Source organism: Nerophis ophidion, linkage group LG14 (genome assembly GCF_033978795.1).
Source record: "Nerophis ophidion isolate RoL-2023_Sa linkage group LG14, RoL_Noph_v1.0, whole genome shotgun sequence".
Classification (NCBI taxonomy): Eukaryota; Metazoa; Chordata; class Actinopteri; order Syngnathiformes; family Syngnathidae; genus Nerophis; species Nerophis ophidion.
Window position 1 is genome coordinate 19411811 of NC_084624.1, and position 19993 is coordinate 19431803.

Sequence of the window (19993 nt, forward strand, 5' to 3'; positions counted from 1 at the left end):
TATTCCCTCCACCGATCCACAACATCCGCAGTCGGGGTCAGCAGAACACCATCTGCACCATACACGGTGTTGAAAGTGCACTGCTTCCCCTTCCTGAAGCGGCGGATGGTGGTCCAGAATCGCTTCGAAGCCGTCCGGAAGTCGTCCGATAGTCGTTTTCCATGGCTTCCCCGAACTCCTCACATGTCCGAGTTTTTGCCCGCGACCACTGAAGCCGTCCTATAAGTTTACAATTAGTTGTAAAATGTTGGACGGTTATTTTTACGATATGCAGGCAAACGACAACTTTAAAACATACCGGCTTCCCCCATGCAGGCCTAGCCGAGTAGTGCAAAAATGATCCCTGGGATCACTAGCGGCCTCTACCACCAGGAGGCCGGAAAACAGGTGCCTCACATAGTACGTATTTCGCAGCCGTTTTATGATTGCCCAGCACAAGAAATATGTTACACACATACAGTTGTTGACAAAATACAGTGTACATTATATACCTCAGCTAACTAAACTATGGAAATGTATAATATAATTCATATAGCAATACGGTCTCATTGCACAGCAGACAGCAGTTAGCCGAGTCATTGCGCAATCCACGGGAGGCTCAGCCAGCTGTGACTCACCGCAAGTAATTCTCAGTATTTGAACGGCAAATGTGAAAATTAAGCGATTTTGAATAAAAAATTATTTAAAACTGGTGAAGTTAAATGGAAAATAACTTTATAGTATAATCACTGGATACATACAGTATAACAATATAAAAAAAAAAATTTTCTTTTTACATTTTTTTCTTTCCATGATGGCTCCACGTCACTGATATATATATATATATATATATATATATATATATATATATATATATATATATATATATATATATATATATATATATATATCCTATATATTGTTCAGACCACTAAGGTTTAATTTGTTTCCCTTTTGAATGTAGTCTTCTTAGGTAGCAAACTGATTGTTACTAACTCAATGTATCTCTCTGCCATATTGTCTTCTCAACAAAGCCTTGTTAATGTCAAAACAAAGTTGTTAGTAATCAAAAATGATTTTATTCATCCATCAATAATCAAGCATGTTTCATAGCATCAGTAATAATGGCTGCTTCACCGGCCTACCTTCCCAGAGCTGCTCATCTCATCACGCGACGATCCTCTCATCCAGCTGTCTCAGGAGCGCTCTTGCTGGAACGACCATGGCGGCGACATGAGCGAGGTGTACCATGGGGGCAAACTTCGCTGCTACGTTCACATCATGGACCAAGGACTTTGCTACCGCGTCAATACGCTTGCTGCATACATCGAGGCAAACCGCCTGGTGAGTTGCATGTGCTACAATTGTATGCTGAAAGGTCACCCTCTTGATTATTCTCATTCACGGACTGTTTTCTGTCTGCTTGCAAGGCTCCAAAACTTTTGTTTGAAGAGCAAGCAGTCCACGCTTCTGCTGTCATTTCGGAGAGATGTCAGGTTTGTCTCATGTTTCCTGGTTGATTGAGGTTGTGCTTATCGTTTTCAGATGAGTTGATATTATACTTTGTTGACAAGCGAACACCTTGTAATGTTTCTGTACACTGTCATCACCCAGATGGGATCCGACAGCATGATCGGGGCGCTGTGTCAGATCGCGGATAAGACTTCCATAAAGAGGTCCACTATTGGAAGCTCCACCACAATTAAAGAGAAGGTGAAAGTGACCAACTCCATCATCATGCATGGGGTTACCATCGAGGAGGGGTAAGAGTACACGCCTACATGCCACATTTTGACTTTGTAATAAAAACACAAATCCATATTAAGAAATAATTCTGCCTTCAAGGCATCTTTATGGTATAGGCCTTATTGTTTGAAAGATTCAGTTGGTACATGCTTACTTTGCTCAATAAGGATTTCAAAATACGATAAGTCCTTTTGTCCCTTTTTTACCCAGAGACTAATAATGCCCCATTCTTTACTTAAAGGGCCCTTTTATGCAAAATAAACTTTTCTGTCCCTTAGGTACCTGCTGTTGTGTATTTGGGATCTGCATAAGTCCTAAAAATGTAAAATCAAACCGCATTGTGGGGATATTTCAAAAACAATCTTGCCTTCCTTTATACATATGGTCCTTTTGGAATTTGTACAGCTTGTAAAGTCCTATATGGTATAAATGAGTGTCTTTTAGTTAATTAGCTCCTTTTTTTTTTACTATTGTGTTGTTTCAGTGTAGACTAGGTCGTACATGCACATTAATCCATTTCTAATACAAAGTAGCCTTTAGTTTCAATTTATAGCTGTCAGAACACTGATATAAAGTGGCTCGAAAACTATCTGTAAAACATAATCTATACAAAATGTTGACCAAAGAATCATCATTACATATGTAGACCACAAGGAAGTGTTTTAAATGTTGAAAAACAGTCATGCTATGACCCCTAAATAGTTGAAATAGTTCCACATGTTTATCAACCACCTCCAACTTCAAAACAATATCAGGGCCAAACTAAAAATAAATGTTATAATACTATGTTTAAAAAAGCCAGAATTATAGGGGAGTAATATTTTGATAATATTAGAAGAAAAGTTGATGTAATTCCTCATCTTACAAACTTAAATCTATACATGCTGACTGTTGTTGATGTTTATTGTGATAACGTTGCTCTTTTTCTTCCTGTAATGTTCCGACAATGTTAGTTTGTCCTTGTAACATTACATTGTTTACTTAAGTTTAATAACATTCTGACTTTTTTTCCATTGTGTTGCTACCTAATCATTGTACTGTAGTTTTCTTTGGTCTTGTAATGTTATGACTCTATCCTTTTTATTTATTTTGAGACTATTTAACATATATTAACTCTAATCCGACAACTTTTAACACTTTTTTAAATGAACTTTAGAACTTTTGAGTTACATGTACTATAGTTTTTAATGGCTAGATATCTTACGGTTCAATGGTAAGGATTCAAATTGTGCATGTGTTAAGTAAGCTGCATTGTAAATGGGAGGTGTCACAGGTTTTGTTTTCCACGCTCTGCGGGGTGGAAGAAGCCACAATGTGTCTATTGGTGTGCGACCAGCCAGAGGCCAGCTCCAAACAAACACAGAGCTGCTGAAGTAAAGCACACAACATCCCAATATCTCATTCCACCGCTAATTTACTTGCCCACCCGAGGATCCCACTGGTTATGGAATTTGCAGAACACAAGCCTTGTTACTCCACACAGTCAAATCTGGGCTCTTTAGGATGTAGGGGAGCGAAAGTCTGAAAAACACATTGGCCTTAGTGATATAATATTTTTCTGCAAATTCACACTCAGCTTCTTGGAAAGCCAACTTCTCTATATGGTTGAATGTTGCCATTTAGAGTCAAGCTGAAAAAGTCAGATATTTTTTGTCTTTTCTGAATAGGTTATTTTTGGCCTCCCCACAGAATTTTAGTTCAGTAGTCTGAAAGATTTCTCATCCGAAACATGCAAGCATGACAATAAGTTGTGTTGTTGATACTGCACATATTTTACTGATGTCATATGACACAGTCATTCACTCAAGCTTTGAGCTGTGCAGCCATTGCTTAGCTCCAATGAGGAAGCACTGTAGAATGAACATGTGGATGAATCAGCTCTCAGCCACAAGCCCTGACAGACGGAGAGTCATCTTGGCCTGCAGTCCGGATCCTGAATGTTCTTATTCAAAGTCTCTTTTCTCTGCACTGAGGCCTCAACGCCATCTCCATCCTGTCTCTCTTCTTAAAAGCTCTTGCGGAACCCAGCCACTTGGCAAGGGGACCCTCATCGTGGCCACATAGGCGCATGCACAAAGGCTTAAAAGAAGGGGAGCGAGAGACACGAGAGGGGAAGAAAGAAGGTGGGCAAAGCAAGCCTGAAGAGAAAATTGCAATTCTTTCCTTTCTTTGGTTAGGTACATAAGAAGGAAGGAGAAAGAGGGAAAGAAAGAGCCAGTATGAGCGGATTAGCAGACCCCGGCCTTGTCGCCCAAACCCCTTGCATTTCTGTTGCCTTTGTTTGGAGCTGACCACAGCTTGTTGACAAAGTGTTTGGGAAGGGGGATAGTCGGGGTCAACTTTACAGGGGGGTTGCAACAGAAGGTGGGGGTTGATATGGGGTGGTCACGGCAAGGAGGAGCCCTGGTGTTAGTAATTAGTGGTGTTTCAGCTTCTTTGGTGGTCTCTCGCTCGCTAATGTTACAAAACTGGGATTCTTCTAACCTCCCATCACCAAATAGCAGCACCATCTCTGTGGCAGCCATTTCAACACACACCATCTTTCCTGGCTTTAACACCTGAATAGAAGGGGCCAATACAAACCTGTGTGTTTGGCAGCCACACAGTGTGTGTGTGCGTCACTGCCTGGGCAAGACCAACATGTGTTCACCACACACGGCCTCCATGTTCAGTCAACACAAGACTGTCTGTGTGTCCTCTCCAAAAAATGTTATGGCCATGGTTTGGCTAAAGGCCAACATGCACAGCGGGTTGGCAGCACCACCTCAGGTGAGACTTTACCACCAAGCCAACACTGTTCTTGAATATATATGCTAATATCATGGCATTAGTCTCAGTGGGAATATTTGTCCTGATAGTTTGGTCCTGCGTGTCACTACATCAGTAGCTGTGGTTCTACTGGGCTGCTCTCAGTATAATACTGTATATGTACACATTTCTTTGTGGAACTAACTACGGGCAGCTTTACAGCATAGCTGGAAACTAATGTGTTATGACACAACTTTTATAACAGTGATCGTTTACTTAGTGCATGCTCACACGTAGAAATTTGTAGCAGGTTTCAACAGTTGAAAAAGGTGGGCCATTGCTGGGTACATTTGCTTATGCACGAACACACACTGAAGTACCTAACCAAGGTGTGTGGTATAATTCATGTGATAGCTCCTCCTGCCAAGCTCTTGACCATAGTATTCACCGTGTGCAATAAAAATGACTTGCTGCTTCGTGGCTGTAAGCGTACTCTTCTTCAATCATACCTATGTTTAGTGCTATTTATGTCTCTCAAGATGTTATAGTTAAGAATGTGATGCAAATGTGTTGAATATTTCAGGTGCAACATCCAGGGCAGCGTGATCTGCAGCAATGCCGTCATTAGCCGAGGATCGGACCTCAAATACTGTCTGGTGGGAAGCGGACAGCAGATTGAAGCCGAGGGTGAGCTCAGTGAATGTAGCAACACACACATGTGCATTATCCTGCTAAATGGGATTAAAGAATAGTTTTAGAAATGGGCAAAGTTACAGAATAATAGCATTCAAAGTAAGAGCTTTGACCCATTAAGAAAAATAGTCATGCATGTGTGAGGTGTCTGGTCTTTCTTTATTTTAAGTCTGTATGATCAAGAGATTTGAAGTTTTTTGTATTGCTTTAATCCTCTTGTATCCAAAGCTATATGGAGTATAAATGTGTGTGCATGTGTGTGTGCCCGCACAAATGAGGGTGTGTGTCACATTGATGGAGAGGTTAGAGAGCAGGCCAGAGCAGGACCACCCGGAATTCAACACCAGCACCTTCCAGCCACGTCCAGAAAACATATTGGCGTTTAGAGGCAAACTTAGACCACCTAATAGAGTAAACAATCATTTTATTTACATTACTAACTATAATGGAGATATTCCTCTTCTAAATGGGCCAACTACAGTCCACACTTAATAATAATTTTGTCATCTTTGCTTTACATAACAGATGCTATCATTTTGTCCTAGCTTTTAGATGTTTCCTTTATAGCTAACCTTTTGGAACTTTGTATGTGCATGTCTTGCTTTATTTGAGACTATAAAGGTTTGTTACCCGTTGGGTTTTTTTAGTAGATCTGCAGAGTGTAACAAATCAGACATTGTGTGTTTTGGCGAAGTTGTGACTACTGGCTGCTCGCTTCTTGCTAACATGATATCATCCGACACTAGAAATCTGCAGGCAGAATTGTAGTGTGTAAGCTGTGCAGGCCAAAATTATGTCACACAAAGACAAATCTCCTTCTTCTGACGCTAAATGGCTGAAAGTCTAGGTTTGATTTTTTTTTTTTTGTTACAACAAGACGGAGGCAGCAGTGTAACTTTCTCATTTACACCCATTTTTCTGCAAAGACTGCCTAAAAACTGTGAAATCGTTGAAAAATAAAAATAAGAGGTGGGTGGACGGTAAGAAGGAATGAAGGATGGATGGGAAGTTAGTCTATCAATCAATTAATCAACTTTTATGTATAAAGCCCTTAATCACAAGTGTCTCAAAGGGCATCACAAACCTCAACGACATCCGGGCAGGATAAAAACTCAACCCAATGGGAGCAATGAGAAACCTTAGGAGGGACCGTAGATATGGGTCCCCAAGCCCTGGGTGACCGAGTGCAATGAATGGCAAGTGGCTACGGCTCATAATGTGAGAGCCCAGTCCATAGGGACCCTTGCATGTAGACAAGTTGGCAGCGCACAAACGTCACCAACGGAGACATAGAAGAGTGGTCCCCACTTGGAACAGCTAGCGCGTCCTCCATGGAAACTGATCCGTGGCCAACTGATAACCTCTCCATGCAGGAGAGGGGGACAGAGCAGAAAAGAGATGGCAGATCAACCGGTCTAAAAGGGGGTCTATTTAAAAGCGAGATTATACAAATATGTTTTGAGGTGGGACTTAAATACTTTTACCGGGGTAGCATCTCTAACTGTTAGTACTGGAGCCCCATTACCAAGCCCTCTAGAGCCCGCAGATTTTTTTTAGGCTTTGGGTATCACTAATAAGGGTTCTTAGAACACAGGTTTCTGGCTGGGACACATGGTACAATGCAATTAGCAAGATAGGATGGAGCTAGACCCTGGGTCGTAGATAATACCCAGTTTGTTTACCGAGTCACTTTGTGTCATGGTTTGTTGTCACGTGTTGAGGTGGTATTATTAAAAAAGTGTATATTTGTTTGGTTGTCAAATATTAAGGTGGTATTATTAAATAGGTGTATAACTGTTTGGTTGTGTAATGTTGAGGTGGTACTATTAAATAGGTCTATAATTGCTTTGTCGTCAAATGTTAAGGTGGTAGTATTAAATAGGTGTATAATTGTTTTGTTAAATGTTAAGGTGGTATTATCAAATAAGTTTATAATTGTTTTGTTGCCAAATGTCAAGGTGGTATTAAATAAGTGTGTAAATGTTTTTATTGTCAAATGCTAAGGTGGTAATATTAAATAAGTGTATACATATTTTTATTGTCAATTGCTAAGGTGGTATTATTAAATAAGTGTATATATGTTTTGTTGTCAAATCTTAAGGTGGTATTATTAAATAGGTGAATATTTAATTGTTTTGTTGTCAAATGTTAAGGTGGTATCATTAAATGGGTGTGGAATTGTTTTGTTGTCAAATGTTATGGTGGTATTATTAAATACGTTTATAATTGTTTTGTCAAATGTTAAAGTTGGTATTGTTAAAAAGTGTTTAAATGTTTGGTTTTCAAATGTTAAGGTGGTATTACTAAATAAGTGTATAATTGTTTTGTTGTCAAATGTTAAGGTGTTATTATTAAATGAATAATTGTTGTGTTGTCAAATGTTAAGGTGGTATTATTAATAGGTGAATAATTGTTTTATTGTCAAATGTTAAGGTGGTATTAAATAAGGGTATAATTGTTTGGTTTTTAAATGTTAAGGTGGTATTATTAAATATGTGTATAACTTTTTGGTTGTCAAATGTTTAGGTGGTATTATTAAATAGGCGTATCATTGTTTTGTTGTCAAATGTTAAGGTGGTATTATTAAATAGGTGTACAATTGTTTTGTTGTCAAATGTTAAGGTGGTATTATTAAATAGGTGTACAATTGTTTTGTTGCCAAATGTTAAGTTGGTATAATTAATAAGTGTATAATTGTTTTTATTGTCAAATATTAAGGTAGTATTATTAAATAAGTGTATATAGGTTGTCAAATGTTAAGGTGGTATTATTAAATAGGTGAATAATTGTTTTTTTGTCAATTGTTAAGGTGGAATTATTAATAGGTGAATAATTGTTTTATTGTCAAATGTTAAGGTGGTATTAAATAAGGGTATAATGGTTTGGTTTTTAAATGTTAAGGTGGTATTATTAAATATGTGTATAACTTTTTGGTTGTCAAATGTTTAGGTGGTATTATGAAATAGGTGTATCATTGTTTTGTTGTCAAATGTTAAGGTGGTATTATTAAATAGGTGTACAATTGTTTTGTTGCCAAATGTTAAGTTGGTATTATTAACAAGTGTATAATTGTTTTTATTGTCAAATATTAAGGTGGTATTATTAAATAAGTGTATATATGTTGTCAAATGTTAAGGTGGTATTATTAAATAGGTGAATAATTGCTTTTTGTCAATTGTTAAGGTGGTTTTATTAAGTGAATAATTGTTTGGCTGTCAAATGTTAAGGTGGTATTATTAAATAAGTGTATGTATGTTTTGTTGGCAAATGTTAAGGTAGTATTAATAAATGAATAATTGTTTTGTTGTTAAATGTTAAGGTGGTATTATTAAATAGGTGAATAATTGTTTTGTCGTCAAATGTTAAGGTGGTTTTATCAAGTGAATAATTGTTTGGTTGTCAAATGTTAAGGTAGTATTATTCAATAAGTGTATAATTGTTTGGTTGTCAAATGTTATGGTGGTATTATTCAACAAGTGTATAATTGTTTGGTTGTCAAATGTTATGGTGGTTTTATTAAGTGAAGATTTGTTTGCTTGTCAAATGAGAAGGCGGTATTATTAAATAGGTGTAGAATTGTTTGTTGTAAAATGTTAAGGTGGTATTATTAAATAAGTGTATAATTGTTATTTGTAAATGTTTAGGTGGTATTATCAAATAAGTGTATAATTGTTTTGTTGTCAAATGTTAAGGTGGTAATACTAAATAAGTTTATAATTGTTTTGTTGTGAAATGTTAGGTGGTATTATTAAATAAGTGTATAATTGTTTGGTTGTCAAATATTAAGGTGGTATTAATAAATAAGTGTTTGTTTAATAAATAAGTGTTTGTTTTGTTGTATACTCTAGCCTTTAAATAGACTCCCTTTTTAGACCAGTTGATCTGCCGTTTCTTTTCTTTTTCTCCTATTTCCCACTCTCCCTTGTGGAGGTGGTCCGGTCCGATCCGGTGGCCATGTACTGCTTGCCTGTGTATCGGCTGGGGACATCTCTGCGCTGCTGATCCGCCTCCGCTTGGGATGTTTTCCTGCTGGCTCTACTGTGAACGGGACTCTCGCTGCTTTGTTGGATCCGCTTTGAACTGGACTCTCGCGACTGTGTTGGATCCATTATGGATTGTACTTTCACAGTATCATGTTAGACCCGCTCATTGCTTTCCTCCTCTCCAAGGTTCTCATAGTCATCATTGTCACCGACGTCCCACTGGGTCATCATTGTCACAGACGTCCCACTGGGTCATCATTGTCACTGACGTCCCACTGGGTGTGAGTTTTCCTTGCCCTTATGTGGGCCTACCGAGGATGTCGTAGTGGTTCGTGTTGTGGTTTGTGCAGCCCTTTGAGACACTAGTGATTTAGGGCTATATAAGTAAACATTGATTGATTGATTGATAAAATTCTAAGGTGGTAATATTAAATAGGTGTATAATCAATAAAGTACTATCTCTCTATCTTATTGTTTTGTTGTAAAATTTTAAGGTGGTATTATGAAATAAGTGTATAATTGTTTTGTCAAATGGTAAAGCTGTACTACTAAATAAGTTTATTATTGTTTTGTTGTCAAATGTTTAGGTGGTATTATTAAAAGGTGTGTACTTGTTTGGTTTTCAAATGTTAAGGTGGTATTACTAAGTAAGTGTATAATTGTTTTGTTGTCAATTGTTAAGGTGGTATTATTAAATAGGTGAATAATTGTTTGGTTGTCAAATGGTGAATTGGTATTACTAAAATGTATAAATGTTTGGTTGTCAAATGTTAAGGTGGTATTATTAGATAAGTGTATAATTATTTTGCTGTCAAATTTTTGAGTGTTATCCTTAAACAAGTGTCGGTGTCTACCGGGACCGATAATCAACATTTATGTTTTCTTAGCGTTGTTTAATTTAATTTAGAATTGCTTCCACGTGATTGTTTAACAGCAGTTAGACACGCCTCCACTCCAGGTGATTAACGTCATTTAGACACGCCTCCAGGTGATTGTTTAATTTCATTTGGACACACCTCCAGTTGATTGTTTAGGGACGGCATGGGGCAGTGGAAGAGTGGCCGTGCGCAACCCGAGGGTCCCTGGTTCAATCCCCACCTAGTACCAACCTCGTCTAGTCTGTTGTGTCCTGAGCAAGACACTTCACCCTTGCTCCTGATGGGTGCTGGTTAGCGCCTTGCATTGCAGCTCCCTCCATCAGTGTGTGAATGGGTATATGTGGAAGTAGTGTCAAAGCGCTTTGAGTACCTTGAAGGTAGAAAAAGCGCTATACAAGTACAACCCATTTATTTGTCAATTATTGTTTAATTTCATTTAGACACACTTCCAGGTGATTGTTTAATTTAATTTAGACACACCTCCAGGTGATTGTTTAATGTCATTTAGACACACCTCCACATGATTGTTTAATGTCATTTAGACACGCCTCCATGTGATTGTTTAATATCGTGTAGACACACCTCCAGGTGATTGTTTAATTTAGTTTGGACACGCCTCCAGTGATTGTTTAATTTCATTTAGACACGCCTCCAGGTGATTGTTTAATGTCATTTAGACACGCTTCCAGGTGATTGTTTAATTTAATTTAGACATGCCTCCGCTCCACGTGATTGTTTAACTTCATTTAGACACTTCTCCAGGTAATTGTTTAACTTCATTTGGGCACACGTCCAGGTGATTGTTTAACGTAATTTAGACACGCCTCCATGTGATTGTTTGATTTCATTTAGACACACCAGCAGGTGATTGTTTAATGTAATATAGACACACCTCCAGGTGATTGTTTGATTTCATGTAGACACGCCTCCAGGTTATTGTTTACTGTCATTTAGACACGCCTGCAGGTGATTGTTTGATTTCATTTAAACAGGCCTCCAGGTGATTGTTTATCTTCATGTAGACACACCTCCTGGTGATTTTTTAATTTTATTTAGACACACCTCCAGGTGATTGTTTAATTTAATTTAGACACACCTCCAGGTGATTGTTAAATGTCATTTAGACACACCTCCACGTGATTGTTTAACTTCATTTAGACACACCTACAGGTGATTGTTTGTCATTTAGACATGCCTCCACGTGATTATTTAATGTAATATAGACCCACCTCAAGGTGATTGTTCAATTTAATTTTAACACACCTCCGGCTGATTGTTTGATTTCATTTAGACATACCTCCAGGTGATTATTTGATTTCATTTAGACATACCTCCAGGTGATTGTTTGATTTCATATACACACACCTCCAGGTGATTGTTTAATTTCATGTAGACAGGCCTCTAAGTGATTGTTTAACTTCATTTAGACACACCTCCTGGTGATTTTTTTAATTTCATTCACACACCTCCAGTTGATTGTTTAACTTAATTTAGACACACCTCCTGGTGATTGTTTGTCATTTAGACACGCCTTTACGTGATTGTTTAATTTCATGTAGACACGCCTCCTGGTGATTGTTTAACTTCATTTAGACACGCCTCCAGGTGATTGTTTAATGTCATTTCGAGACACTTCCAGGTGATTGTTTAATTTCATGTAGACACGCCTCCAGTTGATTGTTTAACTTCATTTAGACACGCTTTAAGGTGATTGTTTAATTTCATGCAGACACGCTTCCACTCCACGTGATTGTTTAATGTCATTTAGACTTGCTTCCAATGATTGTTTGATTTCATTTAGACACGCCTCCAGGTGATTGTTTATCTTCATTTAGACACACCTCCAGGTGATTGTTTAATGTCATTTAGACATGCCTCCACCCCACGTGATTGTATAACTTTATTTAGACACGCCTCCAGGTGATTGTTTAATGTAATTTAGAGAAGCCTCCACTCCACGTGATTGTTTAATTTTATTTAGACACACTTCCAGATGATTAACTTAATTTAGACACACCTACAGATGATTGTTTAACTTAATTCAGACACGCCTCCAGGTGTTTATTTGATTTCATTTATGTACATCTCCAAATGAATGTTTAATGTCATTTAGACACACCTCCAGGTGATTAGTTAACGTCATTTTGACACGCCTCCAGGTGATTTTTTAACTTCATTTAGACACGCCTCCTGGTGATTGTTTAATGTCATTTAGACACACTTCCAGGTGATTGTTTAATTTCATGCAGACACTTCTCCAGGTGATTGTTTAATGTCATTTAGACATGCCTCCACCCCACGTGATTGTATAACTTTATTTAGACACGCCTCCAGGTGATTGTTCAATGTCATTTAGAGAAGCCTCCACTCCACGTGATTGTTTAATTTTATTTAGACACACTTCCAGATGATTAACTTAATTTAGACACACCTACAGATGAATGTTTAACTTAATTCAGACACGCCTCCAGGTGTTTGTTTGATTTCATTTATGTACATCTCCAAATGAATGTTTAATGTCATTTAGACACACCTCCAGGTGATTAGTTAACGTCATTTTGACACGCCTCCAGGTGATTTTTTAACTTCATTTAGACACGCCTCCTGGTGATTGTTTAATGTCATTTAGACACACTTCCAGGTGATTGTTCAATTTCATGCAGACACTTCTCCAGGTGATTGTTTATCTTCATTTAGGCACGCCTCCAGGTGATTGTTGAACTTCATTTAAACACGCCTACAGGTCATTGTTTAATTTAATTCAGACACGCCTCCAGGTAATTGTTTAACTTCATTTAGACACGCCTCCAGGTGATTGTTTAATTTCATTTAGACACGCCTCCAGGTGATTACAATCAGATGTGTTGGTCATTTTTAGGGGCATTGTAGAGTTGAGTGTCATCATCATAACATTGAAAGCTAATAGGTATGATGTCACCTAGCGGCAGCATGTAGATTCTTAAGAGTGCAGGGCCAAGAACTTTCTAAGTTACCTTAACATTGTCTGAGCTCACATTGTTCTGGCAGACACACTGCATCCTGTCAGTGAGATAGGAGTTAAACCAAGACAAGGCTTTGTCTGACATACCAATATATGAATTGATAGGTGCTAATAGAATATGATCCACCATATCCAAAGCAGCGCTTTAACCAGGTATAGAAGAAGGATGACAGGTCGCAAGGAAGGGCAATATAAAAGATTTGTGGTGAACCAAAATTCAAATGTTTAGGTTCCAAGTGATTAAACTGGACATATTTCGAGATTACAGATCTCTGTAGTCAATCATATAAAGTACATGTTGTCTTCACTCCACTACTGCTTCCTGCTTATGTAATCACAAGGTCTAGTATTGTTTGGGAAGAAGAAATGAAGGTAGGGAGGGCAACATAGAGCAGTCCGTAGAGGACAGAATAAAGGAAGGAAGGTTAGTAGAAGAGAAGGGGGGCAGCTTGTAAGGAAAGAAAATAGGACAGTAAGTAGAGTGTAAAGATAGTGGGAAATTCAATACTTTGTGTTCAAGGGTAAGACCTAGAAATGAACAGAAGGAAAGAAAAAGGAATGGCATGAAGGCAGAAGAGAAGAGATGGAAGGAGGATGTAAATATGAGCAGAATGTTAAGTCTGATGGAGAATGAATGCTACTTTATTAGCAGAAGAAGGGGGAATGATTGAAAGACAGTATGATAGGTTCCTCGGTGAGAACAAAAGGTCAATTTAGTGGTAAGAATTTAAGAATCGTATGTAATGGGTGGAAAAGAAAGAAGGACTAGCGTTTGGAGGAAAGGAAGGAAGATAAAAACAAAGCAGGGAAGTAGAACAAAGGAAGGACAATAAGAAGTAAATAGAGACTGTAGTAAAAATAAATTTAAAGAAAGACAACAGGACCAAGAAAGGAGGAAATATAGCAGTAGTCAACTACTTTGCTGCAACCTGCAGTTTTCTTTAGGCCTGGGCCCATAATCAGTATGGCAATTAATCAAATGAACTTGAAGAAGTATAGAAGATGGTTCACTCTGTGCATCGCCCCTTTGTTCAATAGCAGAATGAAATGAATCCTGTTGTGGTTTATTTACAACCTTTGTCTTTGTCACTGAAGGTGACTTCCAACATCATCAATAGTCAAGACTCGCTAGTGAGAAGCTCAAAAGGTAACAAAAACGAGAAAGAAAACATTTTCAAAGGCCATCTTCAAACTGAATGAACAAGATCAGCTCATTAACACGGATGAAGGAGCCTGTTGCCAACTTTTTTGAAAGAAATGGAAAAAAGAAAACACCTCCGTCTTTCCACCTGGGTAAAAAAAATGCAATTCAAGATGTTCAATATTTGCTAAAGGTAAAGAAAAAAGTTGATCACGCGGAAAGGGTTACTTGCATTATTGTTATAACATTTGTGCTTGATTTGGTCTCAAAGTATTGCTGGCAATAATATTGTTTATCGGCAATAATTTGTACCATCCTGCAAAATGTATGAACAACTAAGACCTAGTTGGCTGTCTAAAGAAGAACGAAGTATTCCATGCTGGAACAAGGCTCTAACATAACATAACGAAGAACAACGTATTCCATTGTGGAACAAGGCTGTAACAACAAACTGTGGAAAAAGTGAAGCGCTGTGAATACTTTCTGGATGCACTTTATACCAGTATTTGAGTCATATCCACATGATAGTAGAACCCTGCATAAACCGCTTATTACAACACTAGCGTGAAAACAGGAGTTCAGAGCATTCAGAGATGATCCCCACACCTTCAACATACACATAATGTAGCAATAGTGTCAATGTATGGAATACATCTTCTAATACTAACATGAACTATCTCCTGCTGTGAGGAGGGTAGGACCACACACACATACTGTTATGAGTGCATACACACACCACACACACACAGTGTTGATATTAGTGCATACCCACACACACACAGTAGATATTAGTGCACACACACTGTTGATATTAGTGCATACACACTGTTGCTATTGGTGCATACACACGCACTGTTGATATTAGTGCATATATACACACTGTTGATATGAGTGTGTACACACACTATTGATATGGGTGCATACACACTGTTAATATGAGTGCATACACACACACACTGTTGATATGAGTGCATACACACACACATACACACACTGTTTATATGAGTGCATACACACACACACACACACAGTTGATATGAGTGCATACACATATGTGCTTTGAAAACATATGCATACTCCAGTGGGTGGCTTTCCACAACTGTGTGTTAATCGGTGTGTGTTCTCCTCAGGTGCAAAAGGCAACCATACAGATACAATTAAAAGACCACACTGATTTGGCTAGAGGAAGACAAAAGTAGAAAGACAGTCATCCTATATGGGAAGTGAAGGATGCTAATATGCAAATCCATGATGTTTACTGACAAGTCAGTCCAATCCATTATTCAACCTCTGTATTCCTCGCCCCATTTGTCTTCTCATCCACTCAGCCCAGGAAAAACGCCTTTGTGAACAGATTCCTTCACAGCAAAAGTGAACGGAACATTATTCTCTTGGCTTTGGATGGCTCCAGATGTTGGGGTTTGGAAGGATCATCTGTTGCCTTTGTGAGGTTCAGGTAGCAGGCAGCAGTCTTCCCATTCTGAAGTCCATGTCTTCTACATTTTCACTCAGCTTATTTGCCTCTTAACTCAAAATACTTAGACCTTTGCTATGGAAATCCATTTAATTGCTGTTTGCCTAGGGCTGTATCACAATATATTTCTTTTATATTTGTGGATATGCTGAGATGGGCTCCCCCAAACGGGACAAGCAATAGAAAATGGATGAATGGATACATATTGATAATAATTTATATTTTTTATGACCTCTGAAAAATATGGACAAGGAAAAATATATTTGATGTAAACATTTTTATTCCCAATTAAACCTTCTTTTAATTATAATCTCTCAGCTTTGAATTAAGAAAGGAAAGGAAATGTTAACACAAGCATTGGAAATGCTCACACAATCAAAGTAAAAACGACAATCTGAAATCACAACAAACACTTGTCAATAACCTGTTCAATGATGGTTCCAAAATTAGGACTGGATAAGAAACGCTTAATGAAGTGTAACAAAGTAGTGGAAAAGTGTGAGAATGTAAACAGAGAAACCTGAGACGAGCATTTTTTTTGCAGGTGTATTGCCAGGTAGTGACGTGGTCTGTGTAACATTGATTTGGTCTGTTATTATTATTATTGAATTTATGTTAGGCAGTTTTTCAACATTATTGGACCCAGTTATAATTTTAAAGTAGCACATTTGTTATTTATGATATGTATACAGTCCTGCACATTAGTTCCTTCCTGTTTCCATACATCTGAATAGGGAACGGACGAAGGTTGAAAAGAAAAGATGACGATTCATTTGAAAAACAAGTGCCTTAATGTTAAGGTGATACTGTTTCGTGATTGGCTGTTTAGTGTGTCTTCACATTGCTTGCTGATCAGACCAGACCACTCGTGCCTTCGTTTGTGCAACCAACCATTCTTTCCAGTTTCTTCAGACTAAAATATAGATGTGTATAAACTGTATATACGTGTGTATCGGACATTTTCTAACGCATGTTTTATAGATATTGATTACGTTTGTAATGAGATGTATATTGATCTACCCACTCCTATGCTTGCACCTCCTCCCAAAACATCAGCATTGTATCATGAACCATGCCTTTCAAAAAGAAACAACACATCTTCAGATAAGAAAAATTGAATAAAAATAATACAATGGAATGTACTACTGACAACTACAGTAGTTGTATGAAGTCATGAAACAATAATGTACTTGGAGAGTAGAATGTACTACTGACAACTGCAATAGTTGTTTGAAGTAATGCAGCACTCAAATTCAGCCGCGGCAACCACGACAAGTGCTGCGACCACCCTCGTCATTTGCCGTAATACCCAAAACATTTAACAAGATTTGTGGCGAGAACATGCCGTGACCGCACTTGAATTTTAACTTAATGTACGAGGAATGTAATGGTATAATGATAATTTGCGATAATTCCAGACAGTTTTTAATACCGTAACATTTTTTAGTTACCGAAAAACCGTCATTCATTAATGCATTTTCGGCAACACAAGGTCAGGCGCATGCGCCCTAGCATTGTTTGGCTTGATAATAATGGCGGAACAACAACACCGACTTTGCTGCAGAGATTTCCCCTCGCATTAAACGGAGCCAAGCGCTTGGTTAATGTCATTTTCCCTCGCTTCCCACCATGTGTTTAAGAGACACTGCTGTGTTTGAATGGAGACAGGTGTAGACAATATTGGAGACACTAGTCCCCACCCTAAAATATACAACCAAGGAAAAAACGATTTAATGTTTTGCAGCAGGCAATGTGTCCTGAACCTTGTCACAGCTAGTTTATAAGGTATTTACATTGTTTACTGGGATGTTCAGTCCTCCTTTTTTAAATTGCAAACTGTATCAGTGTTCAAATAACATCAATACTGTCTAAACTGTTTTGTCATCTCATCGAATTGAACGCAAGCAGTGCAGACATTTTTATTCGAGGTGAGAGATATCACTTTTTTTTTTTTTTTTCTTACTGTTGTACTGAAACACAAGGACTTGTTGGAGAAGAATAAAGCTTGTTTATTAGACTTCATCTTCACTAGCCAAACTGCTTTGTGTTTTATTTTGATATCAAAAAGTAAACACCAGGTTTTTTCTACATTAATTATGTTTTTTTCATGTCACTAAGGTTTCACTTAAAAAATAATTCATGTGACACAGCATTTTGTTAATGTGTTATTGTGTATAGTTAATTCCTATATGACATATTTCTGTTAAAACTCCTAATGGATGTGTCCCGATACATCATTTACATGTACATATAAATGTACATAACATAAGAAAAATAAAAACACTGAGCTCACAAGTTGATGTTAATAAATACCGTATTTCCTTGAATTGCCGCAGGGCATATAGTATGTGCCTGCCTTGAATTACTGCCGCGTCAAACTCGCTTCGCAAAATAATTAGTGCATGCTTAGTATTACCGCCTGGTCAAACTCGTGACGTCACGAGTGACACTTCCCCTGTCATCATTTTCAAAATGGAGGAGGCTGATTTCAATACTGGTAATTTGAAATCGCATAAAGGGAAGAAGATTAAGAGCTATTCAGTAGGATTTAAGGTCCAAGCTTACATCACACTCAAATTTTTACTGCATGCCTTTGGTAAGCGCAGGAGTGAGAAGAGGTTTCAAATTAATTAGCGCCCCGGCGGCAATTCAGGGAAATACGGTAATCCAAAAAATAATAATATTTGTATATAAATATATGGATAAGATTTATCTATAGTCTTTTTATTAGACATTACAAATTACCTGGTATTAAGTTCACACCCTTACACTGCTTTACTTAACAATCAGTAATCATGACTCCAATACATGACAAACAATAATCTTAATTATTAGTTTGGCCATAATTGGCAGCCCTATATCTCATACATGAACATTTTTTTGTATCTATTTTATGTGTGTTTGTGTGTGTGTGTGTGTGTGTGTGTGTGTGTGTGTGTGTGTGTGTGTGTGTGTGTGTGTGTGTGTGTGTGTGTGTGTGTGTGTGTGCGTGTGTGCGTGTGTGCGTGTGTGTGCGCGTGTGTGTGTGCATATTTATTTATATATATATATATATACATATATATATATATATATATATATATATATATATATATATAATATATACATAATATATACATATATCCTGTATCTATATATCCTGCTTCAAAAGAAAATAATGTTTGCTTTGGTGCTCTTCTAACTTGCCTTGGTGCCCTAAAATATGAGCACCCCTTTAAGGCAACACTTGCCTTGACCTTAAAAAGTTAAAATTCGAGGCCTGGTAATGTGACAATACTGTACTTGGAGAGTAGAATGTACTACAGTATCTCATTCCTGCTTCTCCGTCAAACACACCATCAGCAGCTTCTCCAAATGTTTAAATAGGAGTCAAGTTATCGACTCATTCAGTCCAACTGCTTTGCCAAGTCGTCTGCTCGCTAATGGTAGAGAGTAAGAGCAGATGTTTTGGTGCTAGTTGACTGGGACATTTGCTAAAGGCGAGAATGCTTGCAACTCAAATAGCGACTCCTAAACATTTTGAGGTACCACTACTTGTCAATTATGGTGTGTAAGTTATTTTACTATAGAAGTATAACATCTGTGTCACTGCCTTGGTGAATTATTAAAGCCTGAACTCCTCATGTTGTGTTAGCACTAACATCAATGCTAACGTAAGTGTTGAGGGCCAGCCTACATTGATTGAGACTTTTATTGGTAAATTGCACAGTACAGTACAGTACATATTCCGTACAATTGACCACTAAATGGTAACACCCGAATAAGTTTTTCAACTTGTTTAAGTCGGGGTCCACGTTAATCAATTCATGGTAACTTTATGTTTATTTAACAAGATCTTTGACTAATTTTAATTTCCTCTTGACTTTGTTTGTTGTCTACTTTGTTTGCAGCCGAGAGGACCAACGAGGTCATTGTTGGCACAGACCAGCTGATGGAGATCTAGAAGACGCAAAATGTTGCTCCTGTCCTCCTCAATTGTGTCGCAATAAACCACAATTCTGCTGTTTTGTTGTCATTCCTTTATGGCCATAGACTTACTTTGACTTAGTTAAAACAGCTGCTGACGTGTAGTTGTCCACTCAATTATTAGTTAGGACAGCTGCTTTTGTGTAGTTGTCTACTCAATTATTAGTTAAGACAGCTGTTGACTTGTAGTTGTATACTCAATTATTAGTTAGGACAGCTGTTGACGTGTAGTGGTCTACTCAGATAATAGGACAGCTGCTGACGTGTTATTGTTTACTCATATATTCGTTAAGACAGCTGCTGACGTGTAGTTGTCTACTCAATAAATAGGACAGCTGCTGACCTGTAGTCGTCTACTCAATTATTCGTTAGGACAGCTGCTGA

General features: G+C 37.7%; 1 protein-coding gene across 1 annotated transcript in view; it reads left to right on the top strand.

Annotated features, from left to right (window-relative positions):
* Positions 1-19647, top strand: part of eif2b3 (eukaryotic translation initiation factor 2B, subunit 3 gamma) — a 133034-nt gene extending 113387 nt beyond the window's left edge. The window contains exons 8-12 of the mRNA XM_061920059.1: positions 1133-1323; positions 1410-1475; positions 1594-1742; positions 5057-5160; positions 19534-19647. Coding sequence (XP_061776043.1) covers positions 1133-1323; positions 1410-1475; positions 1594-1742; positions 5057-5160; positions 19534-19586 — 563 coding nt within the window. The 3' untranslated portion in view covers positions 19587-19647. The remainder of the gene's footprint in view (positions 1-1132; positions 1324-1409; positions 1476-1593; positions 1743-5056; positions 5161-19533) is intronic.
* Positions 19648-19993: the final 346 nt, after the last annotated feature.